This window comes from Corythoichthys intestinalis, chromosome 1 (assembly GCF_030265065.1).
Source record: "Corythoichthys intestinalis isolate RoL2023-P3 chromosome 1, ASM3026506v1, whole genome shotgun sequence".
Taxonomy (NCBI): Eukaryota; Metazoa; Chordata; class Actinopteri; order Syngnathiformes; family Syngnathidae; genus Corythoichthys; species Corythoichthys intestinalis.
The window spans coordinates 36,826,817-36,843,058 of record NC_080395.1 but is presented as its reverse complement, the minus strand read 5'-3'; the positions used below and the strand labels follow the sequence as shown (position 1 = coordinate 36,843,058).

The 16,242-nt window shown below is 37.8% G+C and overlaps 2 protein-coding genes across 4 annotated transcripts; one reads left to right on the top strand and one right to left on the bottom strand.

Moving 5' to 3' along the window:
* Positions 1 to 719: 719 nt before the first annotated feature.
* Positions 720 to 7,361, bottom strand: LOC130916549 (THAP domain-containing protein 2-like). 2 transcript variants are annotated; one of them, XM_057837364.1, is made up of 4 exons: positions 7,032 to 7,361; positions 2,925 to 3,117; positions 1,104 to 1,223; positions 720 to 958 (listed from the first exon to the last, which is right to left on the bottom strand). In XM_057837364.1, the coding sequence occupies exons 1-4, from the start codon at positions 7,109 to 7,111 to the stop codon at positions 782 to 784; spliced, it is 570 nt and encodes a 189-aa protein (XP_057693347.1). In that variant the 5' UTR covers positions 7,112 to 7,361; the 3' UTR covers positions 720 to 781. The 2 variants fall into 2 exon arrangements, with proteins under 2 accessions (XP_057693347.1, XP_057693338.1); XM_057837355.1 differs by having other exon boundaries at positions 2,919 to 3,117; positions 7,032 to 7,278.
* On the top strand, positions 7,266 to 14,316 carry mpc1 (mitochondrial pyruvate carrier 1). 2 transcript variants are annotated; one of them, XM_057837385.1, is made up of 4 exons: positions 7,266 to 7,481; positions 11,266 to 11,362; positions 11,564 to 11,696; positions 13,708 to 14,316. In XM_057837385.1, the coding sequence occupies exons 1-4, from the start codon at positions 7,407 to 7,409 to the stop codon at positions 13,727 to 13,729; spliced, it is 327 nt and encodes a 108-aa protein (XP_057693368.1). In that variant the 5' UTR covers positions 7,266 to 7,406; the 3' UTR covers positions 13,730 to 14,316. The 2 variants fall into 2 exon arrangements, with proteins under 2 accessions (XP_057693368.1, XP_057693359.1); XM_057837376.1 differs by lacking the exon at positions 7,266 to 7,481 and adding an exon at positions 9,177 to 10,488.
* The last annotated feature ends 1,926 nt before the right edge of the window (positions 14,317 to 16,242 follow it).

Here is a 16,242-nt window from a genome sequence, read left to right as displayed (position 1 = left end):
ATAAGACGCAAGACGGATATATACATTCAGCATACTGTACATAAGTACTGCATTTGTTTATTATAACAATAAATCAACAAGATGGCATTAACATTAACAATAACATTCTGTTAAAGCGATCCATGGATAGAAAGACTTGTAGTTCTTGAAAGATAAATGTTAGTACAAGTTATACAAATTTTATAATAAAACCCCTCTTAATGTTTTCGTTTTAACAAAATTTGTAAAATTTTCAATCAAAAAATAAACTAGTAGCTCGCCATTGTTGATGTCAATAATTACACAATGCTCATGGTGCTGAAACCCATAAAATCAGTCGCACCCAAGCGCCAGCAGAGGGCGACAAAACACAAGTAACAAGTGGACATCACACTGTGCTGTCATTTTAATCTGTTTAAGCGGGGCATGTGCGTTAATTGTGTCAAATATTTTAACGTGATTAATTAAAAAAATTAATTACCGCCCGTTAACGCGATAATTTTGACAGCCCTAGTTGTAAGTGAATTTTTTCTGAATGAATTTGTTTGCAACTGACAGATTTACTTCCATATGCACGTTCCTGAGTTAAACACTAACATTTTATCTTTGACTGTAAGAAGACCATTTTGAATTTTTCCAATACTAAAATAAATGCAAGCCATCAGCAAAGAACAGCTAAATCATTTTTATTTACATTTGAAAAACTGAAAAATAAAGTATTTACAGGATACAAAAAAAAAAATCTTCATTTTTTTTCCAAGAGTTAAAAAGACGGTCATTCTGGATTCATATTTTTATAGCCTCAAATAAAAGCGTTGCACAGTGGCTTGTGCAGTACAGCCATGAGAGTGTTCCTTGCCCTTCGTTCTCGCACCTGAGCGTTTCTCTTCTCCTTTTCCAGGGCCCACAATCGGGATGCAAACTCCTTGAACTTGGCTTTTAAAGCATCGGGACAACTGGGCAGTGAATAGTTGTGGTCCTAGTAGAAAAAAAGGGATGACAAATGTGGAATTTCTCACAAATTTTATTGTCATTTACGGATCCCGCTGCCATCACTGTGCATTATTTAGCTGAACCCGTAATTCTCTCATCTTTTTGGGACTGAACCAGTATAAAATACTCACAAGTTCAATCTTAAAAGGCGGTTTCTTTTTAGTGACTTTTGGAGGGGTGATTAAGGGCTGAGGCATGCTCTCCTTAGCTTTCATGGATGTCTTTGTCGTTCTTGCATTTTTTTCTTTACGCTGGAGGCAAAAAAAGAAATTTTATAGTGTTATATTTGATAAATAAACTTGTTTCAAAATTTGAGTTTAATTTGTTAAGTTCCCTCTCTACTACTAAACTGAAAACCATAGTATTTTCTTCTATACAGTTTTCTAAAGGAGAATACCATGGTATGAAAAAGTATCTGAACCTTTTGGAATTTCTCACATTTCTGCATAAAATCACCATCAAATGTGATCTGATCTTTGTCAAAATCATACAGATGAAACCATGCATACATTTATAGGTTTTCATATTTTAATGAGGATAGCATGCAAACAATGACAGAAGAGGGAAAAATAAGTAAGTGAACCTTCTGCCTAAGGAGACTTAAAGAGCAATTGAAACCATTTTTTACCAAAAATTTTAAGTCAGGTGTGTGCCCAATCACTGATGATGTTTAAAACAGTGCAATATCTCTGTGCACACATCAACTATATGTAAAACTATGCTCAAGAATAGTGTTCATGGCAGGAAGCCACTGCTATCTGAAAAAAAATTGTTGCTTGTTTAATGTTCGCAAAAAGGCACGTTTTGGCAAAATATTTTGTGGACTGATGAAACTAAAGTAGAATTGTTTGGGAGTACCACACAATGTCATGTGTGGAGGAAAAATGGAACAGCTCACCAACATCAACACATTATCCCTACCGTGAGGCATGGTGGAGGGAGCATCATAATTAGGGGCTGTTTTGCTGCCTCAGGGCCAGGACAACTTGCAATCATTAATAGAAGAATGAATTCAAAGGTTTATCAGGATGTTTTGCAGGAAACCCTGAAGCCGTCTGTCAGACAGTTGAAGCTAAAGAGAGGATAGATGCTGCAAAAAGACAATGATCCAAAACACAAGTAAATCAACTGCAGAATGGTTTCAGAAGAACAAAATACACGTTCTGGAGTGGTGAAGTGACAGTCACAGTCCTGACTTGAACCCCATTGAGATGCTGTGGCATGACCTAAAGACAGGTATTCATGCCAGACATCCCAGGAATTTGGTCGAACTAGTTTTGTATAGAAGAATGGGCCAAGATTAGTTCTGATCGACGTGCCACACTGATCTGCAGCTACTGGAAACATTTGGTTGAAGTTATTGCTGCCAAAGGAGGGAGGGGGGGGGGGCACAAAATATGAAATGTGAAGGTTCACTTACTTATTTTTACCCCTTTTGTCATTGTTTGCAAACTATCCTCATTAAAATATGAAAACCTAGAAATGTTTGGGTGGGTTTAGTTTAAGCAGACACTGTTTTTTCATCTGTGTGATTTTGAAAAAGATCAGATCAGATTTGATGGTGATTGTGCAGGAAGGTGAGAAATTCCAAAAGGTTCAGATACTTTTTCATACCACTATATGTGACCTGGCACAGCTAAAATGAGTCATGTTGAAATTTTTTTCAAAATTGAGCTTTTGGCATAATGCAAAAGTTTCTGATGCGATGGCGGCGTATTTCTTATATTTTTAAACACATCGTGATATTTATTTCTTGATAATGAAAATTTACGTAACGTTGTATCTAACGTGATTATGTAACGTTTAATGAGGAAATGTCAATTTTGAACATTTTTATCAAAGGACTTTGGCCTCGTATTCTTTATTCATTTTCCGACTCATCTTGCTATGCCAGATCACATATATTTTTATTAGAAAAAACTATAGTGTAAATGAAATGTACCTACCCGTACCTTCCTCGGACGATCTGGGAAGTTAAAAATTGATGGAATGACACCTGGTCGGATTCGACAAATCTGCCCCGTCCTATCAATATCGTCACATTCAAAATGGTCACTACAAAGCACAGTTTCTTTATTTGCAGTAAAGTCCTTTCTCCTCAGAGCTTTTTCCCACATTCTCCTCATCTCATCATCTCCGGGAAACCTATATGAAGTAAGAAAAGTAACGAATTACTGAAATTCTAAACAATTTCCGTCAATGATTTCAACATGTTGACCAGTTTTGACTCTTGAGCTTTTAGAGAGGCACTTTTTAAGTGACTAGCTCCATCTAGTGTTAAATCTGGAAAGTACAAAAATAATGCAAGTTTAGCTTAAGATTCTTGTGCAGGTCTGTATTCAATGATATTTACATAATTGGCTGCAGGCCGATAAACGCTGGGCAGTGGGCCGCAGTTCGCCTGCAAGCTGTAGCTTGGAAACCCCTGCTCTAAAACCAGCATTATGGTGAAACCAACTTGTTGGAGAAGTTCTTTGGGTAGGTTTGGTGCATATATTGGGTTGACCAAACGTCCTCTTTTGCCCAGACATGTTCACATTTTTCATCTTGTCCGAGGGGTCCCGCAGGGTTTTATAAATTCATGAAAATATTCGGTTTTCATTATTTTTCACGGGACCAATTAGCGTGTGTTGAAATTGACTGACGCTTTGCACAGAATACTACGGTACTGTACTGCCTATGTCGTGTTCCCAGAGAGCCTGACAAGTGGTCGGTTCTGCTGTGCTCAGTAACAGAGAAAAGAGACGTCGGAGCAGTGTTCCATCATCCCCCAAAGTGCTAAAACAAACAAACAAAAATAAAGACTAAAGTGGTGTTTTTTTAAATCAAATTAGTATTGTTGACAGGCTACGGTTTGAGTTACTATTAGTGAGTTATTATTTCTTTCACTGGAAAGAGAAAAGAGCATTTTGTTAGTATATACATACACATATATTGTTTCATTCCAGTTTTTTGTTTACATTATTCTTGTTCTATTATTTTAGGAATAATAAAGACTGTTGAGTAACCTGAGATTTTGAATTTGCGTCTTAAAATATATAACTATTATTTTGTTATTACACTGAATTCCTCCTCCTCCAGATGGAGGCGGCACACTTTAAATATATTAAAGTGACAAGGCATCTTTGAGTGAACATCAAGTAAAATTTAAAAATTCAACCGATTAAATGAATCTAAAAAAATATTTTAATGAAAATGACAGACTTTTTAAATAGCTTTAGATACACCGTAATTTTTGAACTATAAGCCGCTACTTTTTTACCTCATTTTGAATCCTGCGGCTTATTGTCCAGCGCGGCTTATTTGTTGATTTATTTGGGTTAATAGGTAACACTTTCTTTGACAGCGGCGTCATAAGACTGCAATAAGACAGTCATAATTATGACATGACACTATCATGGGCATTAATGACATTATGAAGTATATAAATAACATTTATGTCCAGTGCGGACCTTTTACATCCATTCAAAAGTGAGATAATTTGCTGGAAGACACAAAATGATCTAAGTCATAAGCATTCATTAATGCTCTTGGCAGTGTCATGTCAAAATTATGATGGTCTTATGGCGCCACTGTCAAATAAAGTGTTACCAAATACCAAAACTAGCATTTGAAACAACTGGAACAGTAACTGAAGAAATAATTATAATTAGCACAGAACATTTAGATATGTAGCACTGCAATGCATGCTAGGAGGCATGTTTGGCCATTTGGCCAAATATGGTCAAGTAATAGGTTATAGTAAAGTTGATATATATGAAGTTGTGCTGAGAAAAAAATATACCATTACTTAAAAAAAAAACCAGACATTGTAAGCAGTTACTCACAATATCACTCACTACTCGAGATTTTTTTCCACAAAGACTTTTTTACTTGTACTTGAGTAAATTTTTGGATGACTACTTTTACTTTTACCAGAGTAATATTATTTAGAAGTAACGCTACTTTTACTTGAGTAAAATATTTGGCTACTCTACCCACCTCTGATCATATACAGGTCGTTCTAAAAAAATTTGCATATTGTCATAAAGTTCATTATTTTCTGTAATGTATTGATAAACATTAGACTTTCATATATTATAGATTTATTACACACAACTGAAGTAGTTCAAGCTTTTTATTGTTTTAATATTGATTATTTTGGCAAAAAGTCAGGGGAAAAAAAATCCCTACCTAAAAAAAATAGCATATTTCATCCGACCAATACAAAAAAATGTTTTTTTAATACAAAAAAAGTCAACCTTCAATTAATCATATCAGCTATGCACTCAACACTTGGTCGGGAAACCTTTTGGAGAAATGACTGCTTCAATGCGGCGTGGCATGGAGGCAACGAGCCTGTAGCACTGCTGAGGTGTTATGGAGGCCCAGGATGCTTCGATAGCGGCCTTAAGCTCATCCACAGTGTTGGGTCTGGTGTCCCTCAACTTTCTCTTCACAATATCCCCCAGATTCTCTATGGGGTTCAGGTCAGGAGAGTTGGCAGGCCAATTGAGCACAGCAATGCAATGGTCAGTAAACCATTTACCGGTGGTTTTGGCACTGTGAGCAGGTGCCAGGTCGTGCTGAAAAAAGAAATCTTCATCTCTATAAAGCTTTCCACCAGATGGAAGCATGAAGTGCTCCAAAATCTCCTGATAGCTAGCTGCATTGACCCTGCCCTTGATAAAACACAGTAGACCAACACCAGCAGCTGACATGGCAACACAGACCATCACTGACTGTGGGTACTTGACACTGGACTTCACGCATTTTGGCATTTCCTTCTCCCCAGTCTTCCTCCAAACTCTGGCACCATTTCCGAATGACATGCAAAATTTGCTTCATCTGAAAACAGTACTTTGGACCACTCAGCAACATTCCAGTGCTGCTTCTCTGTCGCCCAGGTCAGGCACTTCTGCCGCTGTTTCAGGTTCAAAAGTGGCTTGACCTGGGGAATGCAGGTACCTGTAGCCCATTTCCAGCACACGCCTGTGCACGGTCTCTCTGGATGTTTCTACTCCAGACTCAGTCCACTGTTTCTGCAGGGCCCCCAAGGTCTGGAATCGGCCCTTCTCCACAATCTTTCTCAGGGTGCGATCAGCTCTTCTGGTTGTGCAGTGTTTCATGCCACACTTTTTCCTTCCCACTGAGGTGCCTTGATACAGCACTCTGGGAACAGCCTATTCGCTGAGAAATTTCTTTCTGTGTCTTAGCCTCTTGCTTGAGGGTGTCAATGATGGCCTTCTGGACAGCAGTCAGGTCTTCAGTCTTGCCCATGATTGTGGTTTTGAGTAAAGAACCGGGCTGGGAGTTTTTAAAAGCCTCAGGAATCTTTCGCAGGTATTTTGAGTTAATTCGTTGATTCAAATGATTAGGTTAGTAGCTTCTTTAGAGTACCTTTCCATGATATGCAAATTTTTTGAGATAGGGATTTTTGTTTTTTCTTGATTTTTTTTTTGCCAAATTAATTGTAAGTTGACTTTTTTGTGTTAGAAAACACTTTTTTTTGTATTGGTCGGATGAAATATGCAATTTTTTTTTGATAGGGATTTTTGTTTTTTCTTGTTTTTGCCAAAATAATCAATATTAAAACAATAAAAGGCTTGAACTACTTCAGTTGTGTGTAATGAATCTAAAATATATGAAAGTCTAATGTTTATCAGTACATTACAGAAAATAATGAACTTTATAACAATATGCATTTTTTTTTAGAAGGACCTGTATATGATGACGGAATAAAAAACGTGTTTGTATTGATAGATCAGTAAACATGGTCTAAAATGTGTGGTAACATTTGGGGACTCTTATTTTGAAAAGGGCTGGCAGTGAACAAGTAAACTGCTAATATGCGTTCAACGAAGCTAAACTGCCAGCCTTCATTAGCAACATCCACAAACGCGCTGCGATGGACAATTTAAACTTAAACGCCAAATAAACAATACTTCTATCTTAATGCTTTAATTTAAAATTCACAATACAACGTCATCTCTCCATTATCACTGAAGCTTTGTGACCTGGATAGCTCTCTACAATATTTTAGAATGAAAAAACAAAAAACAAAACAAAACTAATCTTACCTATGAAACGTTATTCCCTCCTTCTTTGATTCGGCTGTGCGTCGTTGTTTGCAACCATACGCTGCACAATGTGCAGGCATTGTAATTATTTTTGTTTTCGTGCCGTCTACGAAAACGAAATGCCCCTGCGTTTTGCCCCCACTAGCTTAGCCTAGCCGTAGGCATGAAACTCAGAGGGGGAGTGTCGTATTAGCGCTTCCTGGAAAATGGCGAGATACTGCCGTTAAGATGATTTTTGCAGCAGTGTCGTAAAGCTATTTGTGGTTGGAAATTTGACCGGGCGTCCTCTAGTCTTTACGGTCTTGAAGTTCATCGCCCTTCAACGTGCATTTCACCATCTTTCTGTCATCATAGACAGCAGCTAAGCCTTTAATCATGGCTGGTACAATTGCACGTAAAGCTATTGACCATCTGAGGAGCAAAGAATTCAGGGACTATTTGATGAGGTATGTAACAAATCGTGCTAATGTAGCCACAAGCTATTTATATGTGTATTGCTCTATGATTTACAGACAGTCGGAAAAATATTGTCTGCGTGCCGTGCTTTCTTTTTTTCCAAACTATGAAGGTCGATCACGTTTTAGGTTTCTACCTGGTGGTCACCCTGTCTTTCCAGATTAAATTTGCAGTACAACTGGATCAACTAGTTTGTTTCTTTAACTCATTGGTTGCCATTGACCGTGCTAGACGTCCAATCCATTTAAACTAGAATTGTGGCGGCGAATGAACGATTGTGATTAACTAGTGATAAACTTAGATACACAGCAAAGGAATGATTGTCCTTGTGTGGTGAACCTTTTGAACAGATAGGGGTGTATGGCCGCTGCCTTGCTCAAGGGCACATTCCGTACTCCGGAAGCAGCCTAGCATCTCTCCAACTGAACTGAAATATTGACTAATGAATAATGATAATAATACCACATTTTATTTCTAGAGCGCTTTTCAAGACACGCAAAGACGCTTCAAAAGTAAGATGGGAATACAAAAGCTTAACAATAATAACAAAACAATCATAAAATTAGATTAAAAGCAGGATAAGAGTAAATAAAAAATTTAAGAGGTCAAGATAAAACCGAGATAAGGATCATTTTGGGCTGAAGAAATAGTAAACAGGTGTGTTTTCAGTCTGGATTTGAAAAGTGAGAGGGTAGCTATTAGAGGTGGGAATCTTGGGGCACCTAACGATTCGATTACGATTCAGAGGCTATGATTTGATTATAAATCGATTATTGATGCACCCCCCCAGCTATGAGCTGCTTTTAATGCTTCTTACATTAGTTACATAAATTGTACAAAAATCCTCTCAGGCTTAAATAAACTACTATTTCAGTATCAAGTTAGCAGTTCAAAACAGTAAATAAAATACTCAAGTCCCCATTCTGTATCAGTAGCTTTAAACAACATTCAATTAATTTAATGTGAATAAACCGTTAAAGTTGTTAAAATTGCTCTTGTTATTCCATAATTTCCCTTCTGTCTACTTTCGACATGTGAAAGTTTTAAAAATTTTCCATCATTTAAAGATGGATTCAAGTCAAGATTTTGCTGATTTAGGAGTATTTTAGATTAGGTTCGCTCGGAAGGTTTACAACAACAGCCTTTCAGAGAAGTCTACTGCTTTAAGATGGCGGCTGTTTACTAACGCCGGCAAATCTGTCATTTCACATCTAGTTCTATATACATGTGATATCTACCGTAGCATTATGTGGACGTAGTTTGTAGCAACGTGGGCATTGTTTGTAGCGGCTGTTGGCTGCAGTCAGGAATTATTATTATTATTTTTTTTACCTAGCGGTACCTAGTTTGCGGTCCGTTCCTCATTGTGTCCCGAACACCGCGTTGACTGGGTTTTAGTTCCACTTTGCCTTGGCATATTTCTATAATCTGAATTTGGATGTTTGTGAATCGTTCTCGAAAATTCCACGGCCGAATCGCGAATAATCTTAGATTCGGACATTTCGCATGCCTCTAGTAGATGCATTGCGAAGATCGAGGGGTAGGGAGTTCTAGAGTTGGGGGGCACAGTGACTAAAAGCTCTGGAACCGAAGGTGGCGAGATGCACATGGGGGAACGAAAGGTGGAGGCTAGAGGAGGAGCGAAGTGAACGGGGGGGACTGTTAATACAGAGGAGATTGCATAGGTAGGGAGGGGCAGGGCCATGGAGTTTGTAGTTGATTCTTAGTTTGACTGTGAGCCACTGAAGTTGACAGAGGATGGGGGTGATGTGGTGTGTGGTTGGTGTCCGAGTGATGAGGTGTGCTGCTGAGTTTTGGAGGGGCTGCAGTTTCTGGACGGACTTGTTTGGGAGACCGAAGAGCAGTGAGTTACATTAATTGAGCCGGGAAGTGACTAGACTACAGACAAGAGTGGAAGTGGTATGGCGGGTGAGAGAAAGGAGGAGACGAGAAATATTGTGAAGGTGGAAGTAGGCTGATCTGGTGCTGTCGTTGATATAGGAGCTGAAGGAAAGTTGGTGTCACGGATGACACCCACTCTTAACCTGAGTAGAGGAAGACATCGGTACATTGTTGATGGTAGCAGAGAAGTTATTGTCATTAGAGAGCGTGACGTTGTTGCCTACAGGGAGGACTTCAGATTTTGAGCTGTTGAGGAGGAGGAAGTTAGAGGAGAACCAAGAGTAAATGTCTTCTGAAAAGAGGGTGAAGGTGGAAGGAAAGAGATTGGTTTTGAGGAAATGTAGAACTGGGTCTCATCCGCGTCGTAGTGAAAGTGAATGTTGCGTTTGCGGAAGATGGAACCGAGGGGGAGAATGTCAATAATGAAGAAGAGACAGGGAGGGATTTGGATTTGTGGGGGCCGAATTTGGCAAATTGTGTGCGGTCAGACAGGTAGGAAGTGAACCAAGAATGGGGTGTGAATGATTAAATTTAGAAATCTTTAGACATCAGAACAATTTTCTGGACCAATTAAACATTTTTCTGTTTTGACTTGCAAGTAAAAAATGAAGTTTCGAGTTTTGGGGGGTGGCAGCAAACTTAATAAATCATGAGCGTGCTAACAATTTATTAAATTGATAAAGTCACCAGTGTTTTTTTTTCATGCAGTGGGACTTGAACTGTTTTTGTGTTTTTTTTTTTTTTCCTTCCATGCAGTGGGACTTGAACCGTGACCCTTTGGTTCCAAAGTCCTAAACCCGTTGTGAAGAATGTTTGACATCTCTTTGCTCATTTTTTTCAAACACAAACTGCAATGTCATGGTAAAAATGTAGATAATGTGTACGAAGTTACACATCCTACACAACGAAGGATGCTTCAAAGCAGGAAATCATATTGTTTTAACCTTAGTGATGTGATTCATATCTACAACCACAGAATACTTAATATGGAACATACTTAATATATGACTTATTCAACATTTGTCTGACTTTTTTTCCCGTTTTTTTCCCCCTCCTCTTCCTCGCTGTTCTGGTGATTGGAAAAAAAATCTTCAGCACAGTAAGTTTGTTTACTGGACAGTCTGTTTCATATTTTTTATACATTATATTTTGGGTACGGTTTTGCTGTGTTTCCAAAGCAATACAATAATTAAATGTTAAAGTGTCTGTTATGCTAATTTTGCCTTAGGAACATTTTCTGACAATCTATATGTCTTTTGTATGGAAGTACATCTGTGTCACCGGGGTTTGAATATGAATTTCTAACACGGAATTTTTTCAGCATCGAAATTCAGAATAAAAAAAAAAAAAGTCACAAATAAATCAGTAGCAAAAATCCAACTGCAAAAAAAAAAAAATCGGTGCCAAAAATATGCTGTTGTAAAAAATTGGGCTAAAACAACCTGGGACCCAGGAAAAAGCAATCGATTCCCGTCTCATTTGCATACTTAAAACAATTACAACATGCTCTGACCAACTTTTAATGTGCTCTCAGTCATCATACCCACTGAAGACATGGCTGAGCAGACATCTGCTGTGGTTGCTTCTTCTTCACTAAATGACACCAATAACCTGGAGTCTGTATCACATGAACATTGAAACAAGGGTAACCCAACTTGATTGCCTGGACATCTGATGAAAAGAAATTGGGATTGATTGCTTCCCACTAGTTACCTGTATGCAGGGAGTGAATTTTTTTGGAATTCTCGCACTAATTTTTTTTGGCGGTAGAATTTTGAAGCTGAAAACAATTCAGTGTTAGAAATTCCAACATCAGTAGTACAGATTCACTTCCATATTTGTTTTTAATTTTTTTGTTTTGTGTGTTTGCTAACAGCATTTTTGGGGTCCAGTAGCAAACTGGGGCCTCCCCATAGCTGCTTTCAGTGACATGAAAAAGAGTCCCGAGATTATCAGTGGCAGGATGACCTTTGGTAAGAGACATGCACACATTCTACTTTCTATCCCTGTGTTGCATGACCTTGTTTTGTTTTACAATCTATTCCAGGATGCTGGTCAATTGCCTGTTTGGCTGGATTTAAAGTCACTTCATAAGAATAAATGGACCCACCCTCTTAAAATTGAATTCTGAAAAAAATAATTAAACAATTCTCATGTGCTTCTTCTCTTCTCAGCTCTGTGTTGTTACTCTCTGCTGTTCATGCGTTTTGCCTACAAAGTGCAACCCCGCAACTGGCTGCTGTTTGCTTGCCATTTGACCAACGAGTCTGCACAGCTGGTTCAGGGTGGTCGGCTCATTAAGTACAAGTAAGCCCTTTTAGTTTATAGCGGCATTTTTCACGGAACAAAGGCCATGTCCACACGTAGCAGGGTATTTGGCAAAAAAAAGATATTTTTCTACGGTTCGACCTAACATCCACACTCGCACGCAGATTTAAATCAGGGTTCTTACTTAAAAACGACGGGGAAGGTGAAGACTTGCAAATAGTGTTGCACCGATACCATTTTTTGGGCCCGATACCGATACAGATACCTGGCTGTGCAGTATCGGCCGATACCGATACCATTCCGATACCACTCTGTTTGCAAAGAAAAACAAACAAAAAAAAACATTTATATACATATATATGTGTGTGTGTGTGCGTATAACGGATGCAACGATACAGTTAAGTCACGGTTCAGTACGATTTTCGATACAATTCAATACATTTAATGCTCTGAAACAGAAAATACAACTGTTATTATTATTATTATTATTATTTTTTTTTTTTTTTTGCTAACAAGCAAAAATAACAGTGCCATCATATAAACAAGCATTTTAGTGCATAATATTTATGTGCTTACTTCTTACTGATCTGAAGAAAAATTTTGTATATAAGTGCTGAGAACAATTTTTACTGTTTGTAAAGTGGGTCACACTGTTGATTGCTGCAGCTCTCTTAGCAGCTATATTTAAACATCCTATTTGTGGTCCGAGTCCATCTGTAACATGTACTGAATTAACAGTATTTGCAGCATTATGTATAGTCACTGGTATGGGTTGATTTGGCCTGCTTAACTTCCATTGAGTCATGGCGGTTTCTATTTAATCAATGTAGTCTATGGACTACGCATCGCTCTGGGCTCACGCAGCTAATAGCATGGGATCTAATGTAGTAGATCTAGGTTGCTATTTGATGATATCTAGTGTGTGCGCGCGAGAGTTGGCATGGGATCTAACATAGGACATCTAGATTGCTATTTGATGATATCTAGTGTGCGCACTGCGCCACTTGAGTGTTTTCTGGCCACAGAAGTCACTTCTGCTCATTACTGCACAACACCAGCATATTACAATCGACTTTCATAAACAGGACGAGTTTGAAGTACGGCGCTCTTAATTTGCCACTCATTGTTCATCATGAAACCATGAGTTTGCTGAGTCTCCCACGGTCTTGACCTTTCTGATCCCATCGAGGCAACAACAGCAAGCGTTAGCATACGCATGCTAATCGTTTGTGAATACCATGTTAAATGAGCAGCGTAACATTGCGGACATGCGTTGAAGTGTACATCCGTAATATTGAAGACGAAGGTGTAAATTTCGTGTGGTAATTTCGAGACAAGGACATACAGGTGTAACGATTTGAGAAGTTAGCTCATGTGGGGAGGACAGTAAATTTGCGTTCAAATGATGCCAGTAGATGGTATCGGCGCCCTAAAAGTTGGTACCCGTCGATACCGATACCACCAATTCGGGCCGGATCAGCGCCCCCTGCCGATACTGGTATCGGTATCGGTGCAACTTTACTTGCAAATTCTGCGTTTGTGGCTCCATCATGTGGACTTTGATAACCGAAGATTTATGTCACTGGCTGCGACAAATTTTGTCCTCACGTCACACATTAGACCAATTTTAACATTTGGAGTATATCAAATAGGTGCTTTTTTGCTTCCTTCCTTTTTTTTTTTTTTTTTTTTTAACAAACTCTTGCTGTGATTCTTATTGAATAATGGTTATTTTGGACAACTATTTTATTGTTTTGAATGTACTTAAAAATGAATGAAAGCGGTGGGCTGTGGAAGTTTTTTTTCTACACAAACGTGCAGGTGTGTACGCAATTATTTTTCCCCGACATACTGTATTAGGGCAGAATCCTCATTAAAAAAAAAAAACCCTGCTACGTGTGGACATGGCCTAAGACTTGTGGGGGAAAAAAACAATCGGAAACCTGGTACTTTTGGTTGATAGTAAGCTGGTGTGATCACATTTGCTAAAGAATAATTCAATTTCAGTCAACTTCATAAAAACTGGCACAACTTTTTTGTATCGTTTCAGCCTAGAGAAGAAGACATCTTAGTGGCAAAATGAAGTCTTTCCTGTTCCACCATCCAGTTGAAAGGAGCCACACAGACGTGTGCATTTATCTAATCACAGAAGCTGTGTGTCTTGCCCCTCTTAACAATGATTGAGTTCAACTAATTTATGGTCATCTTTTACAAAAGACTTGTTCCTTAATTTTACTGATTGGATTCATATTTCCACTGTACCTTGAGTGAATGTATGTATGTTCAATTCACTTTGCACTTGAGATTTATCCCAATCAAGGTTGATTGGACAGAATTTAAAGTGCTTTCACCATCTTATGATATTTCACTGGAAACTAAAGTTATGTATAGTATCACCATTTGACGGAATTAACACTTAAAGCAATAATGACTGTTACTCCTGAAGCTAAAATACAATACAGTTCAGTTGAATGTGGCAAAATGAAGCTGCCTGGACACTATTCATCCAAATTTTAGTCTCACGTCTGTTCCTGCTGACTGATTTTGCACAGTGTTTGACTTTGCCATTCTATAATTTATTGTCTAATTGAATCACAATTTCCCTCTATTGATCTGATTCTTGGGTTTGTAAAATAAAAAAAGCTGAAAACAACTTTAATACTTTCCTGATTTATTAAATTGGCTGCAATGACAGTATCAGACATCCAATCCATTTTGATTTGTTGGCCGCCTTTTCCAACTACTCCCTGTTGAAATGGGTTAGATGTGTATCGCCATCAATGGTGTTGAAGCAGAAAAAAAATTTGGGGTGCAACTTTTAACATTTTACAGGACAAGTCGCTTATTTTTGTAATTTAACAAATTTGAAATTGTCTCATAGTTCTAATTAGTATCGTATTTTTCTTTTTTTAAACTTTATTGGTGACTATAAATGTTTAAAAAAATAAAAATAAATAAACTACAAAATGCACTTTCTGGAGAAATTGCATTGGGATCTGTTGCTCTACTGGTCGTTAAATTCACTTCCTGTTGATTTTGTGGCATTTTCAGGTGACGTATTGTTGATTTTGTGGCATTTTCAGGTGACGTATTGTTGATTTGTTGGAATGTTTTGGTCGTTTCCTATTGGAACACTAAGCTAATGACTCTAGAGTAAATTTAAAAACAATACTGATAATTCCCTGCCATTGGCAATGATAGACGTCCAATTCATTTAAACTGGAAGGAAATGCTGTGAATGCTCATGTTTCAGTGCCACTGATGGCGTTAGACCAAGGGCGTAGGTTTGCATAGAGACGGTAGGAACAAAACACTACCAACTTTTCAGGATGCTCAAATTGTCCCCATCAACTTTTAAGCAACCCTTTTTGCGTTATACAGTTTAATGACTTCAATTATATCGGTCATTCAGATTGTCTTCCCATATGTTGTAAGGATAGAATTGCTCTTACCGTTATTAAGTCAATTATTATTTTCATTATGTTCAGACTTCCATGTACCTGTTTCCACTTGCTGAATGTGCCGGTCCATGTTTATGCCTCCTAAACGCACATTTGATTGGCTGATGACTTGCCCCCCCCCCCCCCCCCCCCCAATATACTCTCACACACACCAACACACCCACACACACACATTAGATATTAGAGATATTAGGGATATTAGAAGTTTTTTTTCAGACAGCAGCAGCCACTGTAAGAAATGTAAAAAGACGTCAATGTTGTGGAAGTGTGGAACATACCACTAATTTTGCTACTGAAAGTGCGAGCTGCATCAGAGTTAACATAACGTTAAACTGTGTGAACTTGACCTGCAAAATCGAGTAGGAAGCTTCTTAGAAGTGTCCTCCTGTATGTGTTTTCTACTGTAACGTTAAATTAACTGAGAGAAATGCAGTAAACCAAGGTTTACTCCCTTCCAACAATTTTACTTTTTTATCTATGTCGTCTTAAAGCAGCTTACAAAGGAGCTTTCATTTTTGTTGTTGTAGTGTTTTACCTAAAGGACAGCTCCATTCTTATTTATTTTTCTTATTGCCTGACAAAAGTTTTTTCAGTTATATTAATTTTTTTATTTAGACAATGTTGAGTGGTTTTACATGTTTATTTTCTTGAATTCCTGTATAGTTAAGAGATGATTAACAACCTTGTATTTATTGTGCATTTTAATATAATTTATGTACAAATAATGCAAATTAAATTTGTTAACAAAATCCAGACATTTTTCTGGATTTTTTTTTTTTTTTTAGTTTTTGAAAACAAAGGTTTGAATTGAACGGTGTAGGCTGAACCAATACACATAAAAGTCAATACAGATTTATTTTGCATTGATCATTATGAATGTCCCGTCACCAGCAAAAAGTGTACAAAAAGTGTACATGCAGTCAAAATGGATTGGTCGTCTATCGCCGTCACTGGCAGCCAAAGATACAACAGTATTTAAAAGACGACAAAGAGTGAATATAAAGGGTTAACAAGATCTCCATATCTGATACATTTTTCAAGTACCTAACAAAACCTCAAGCACACAAAATTTAGATTCATGTAAAAATAATACCAATTTAAATTTCGCTGAGTCCCAAATTGTT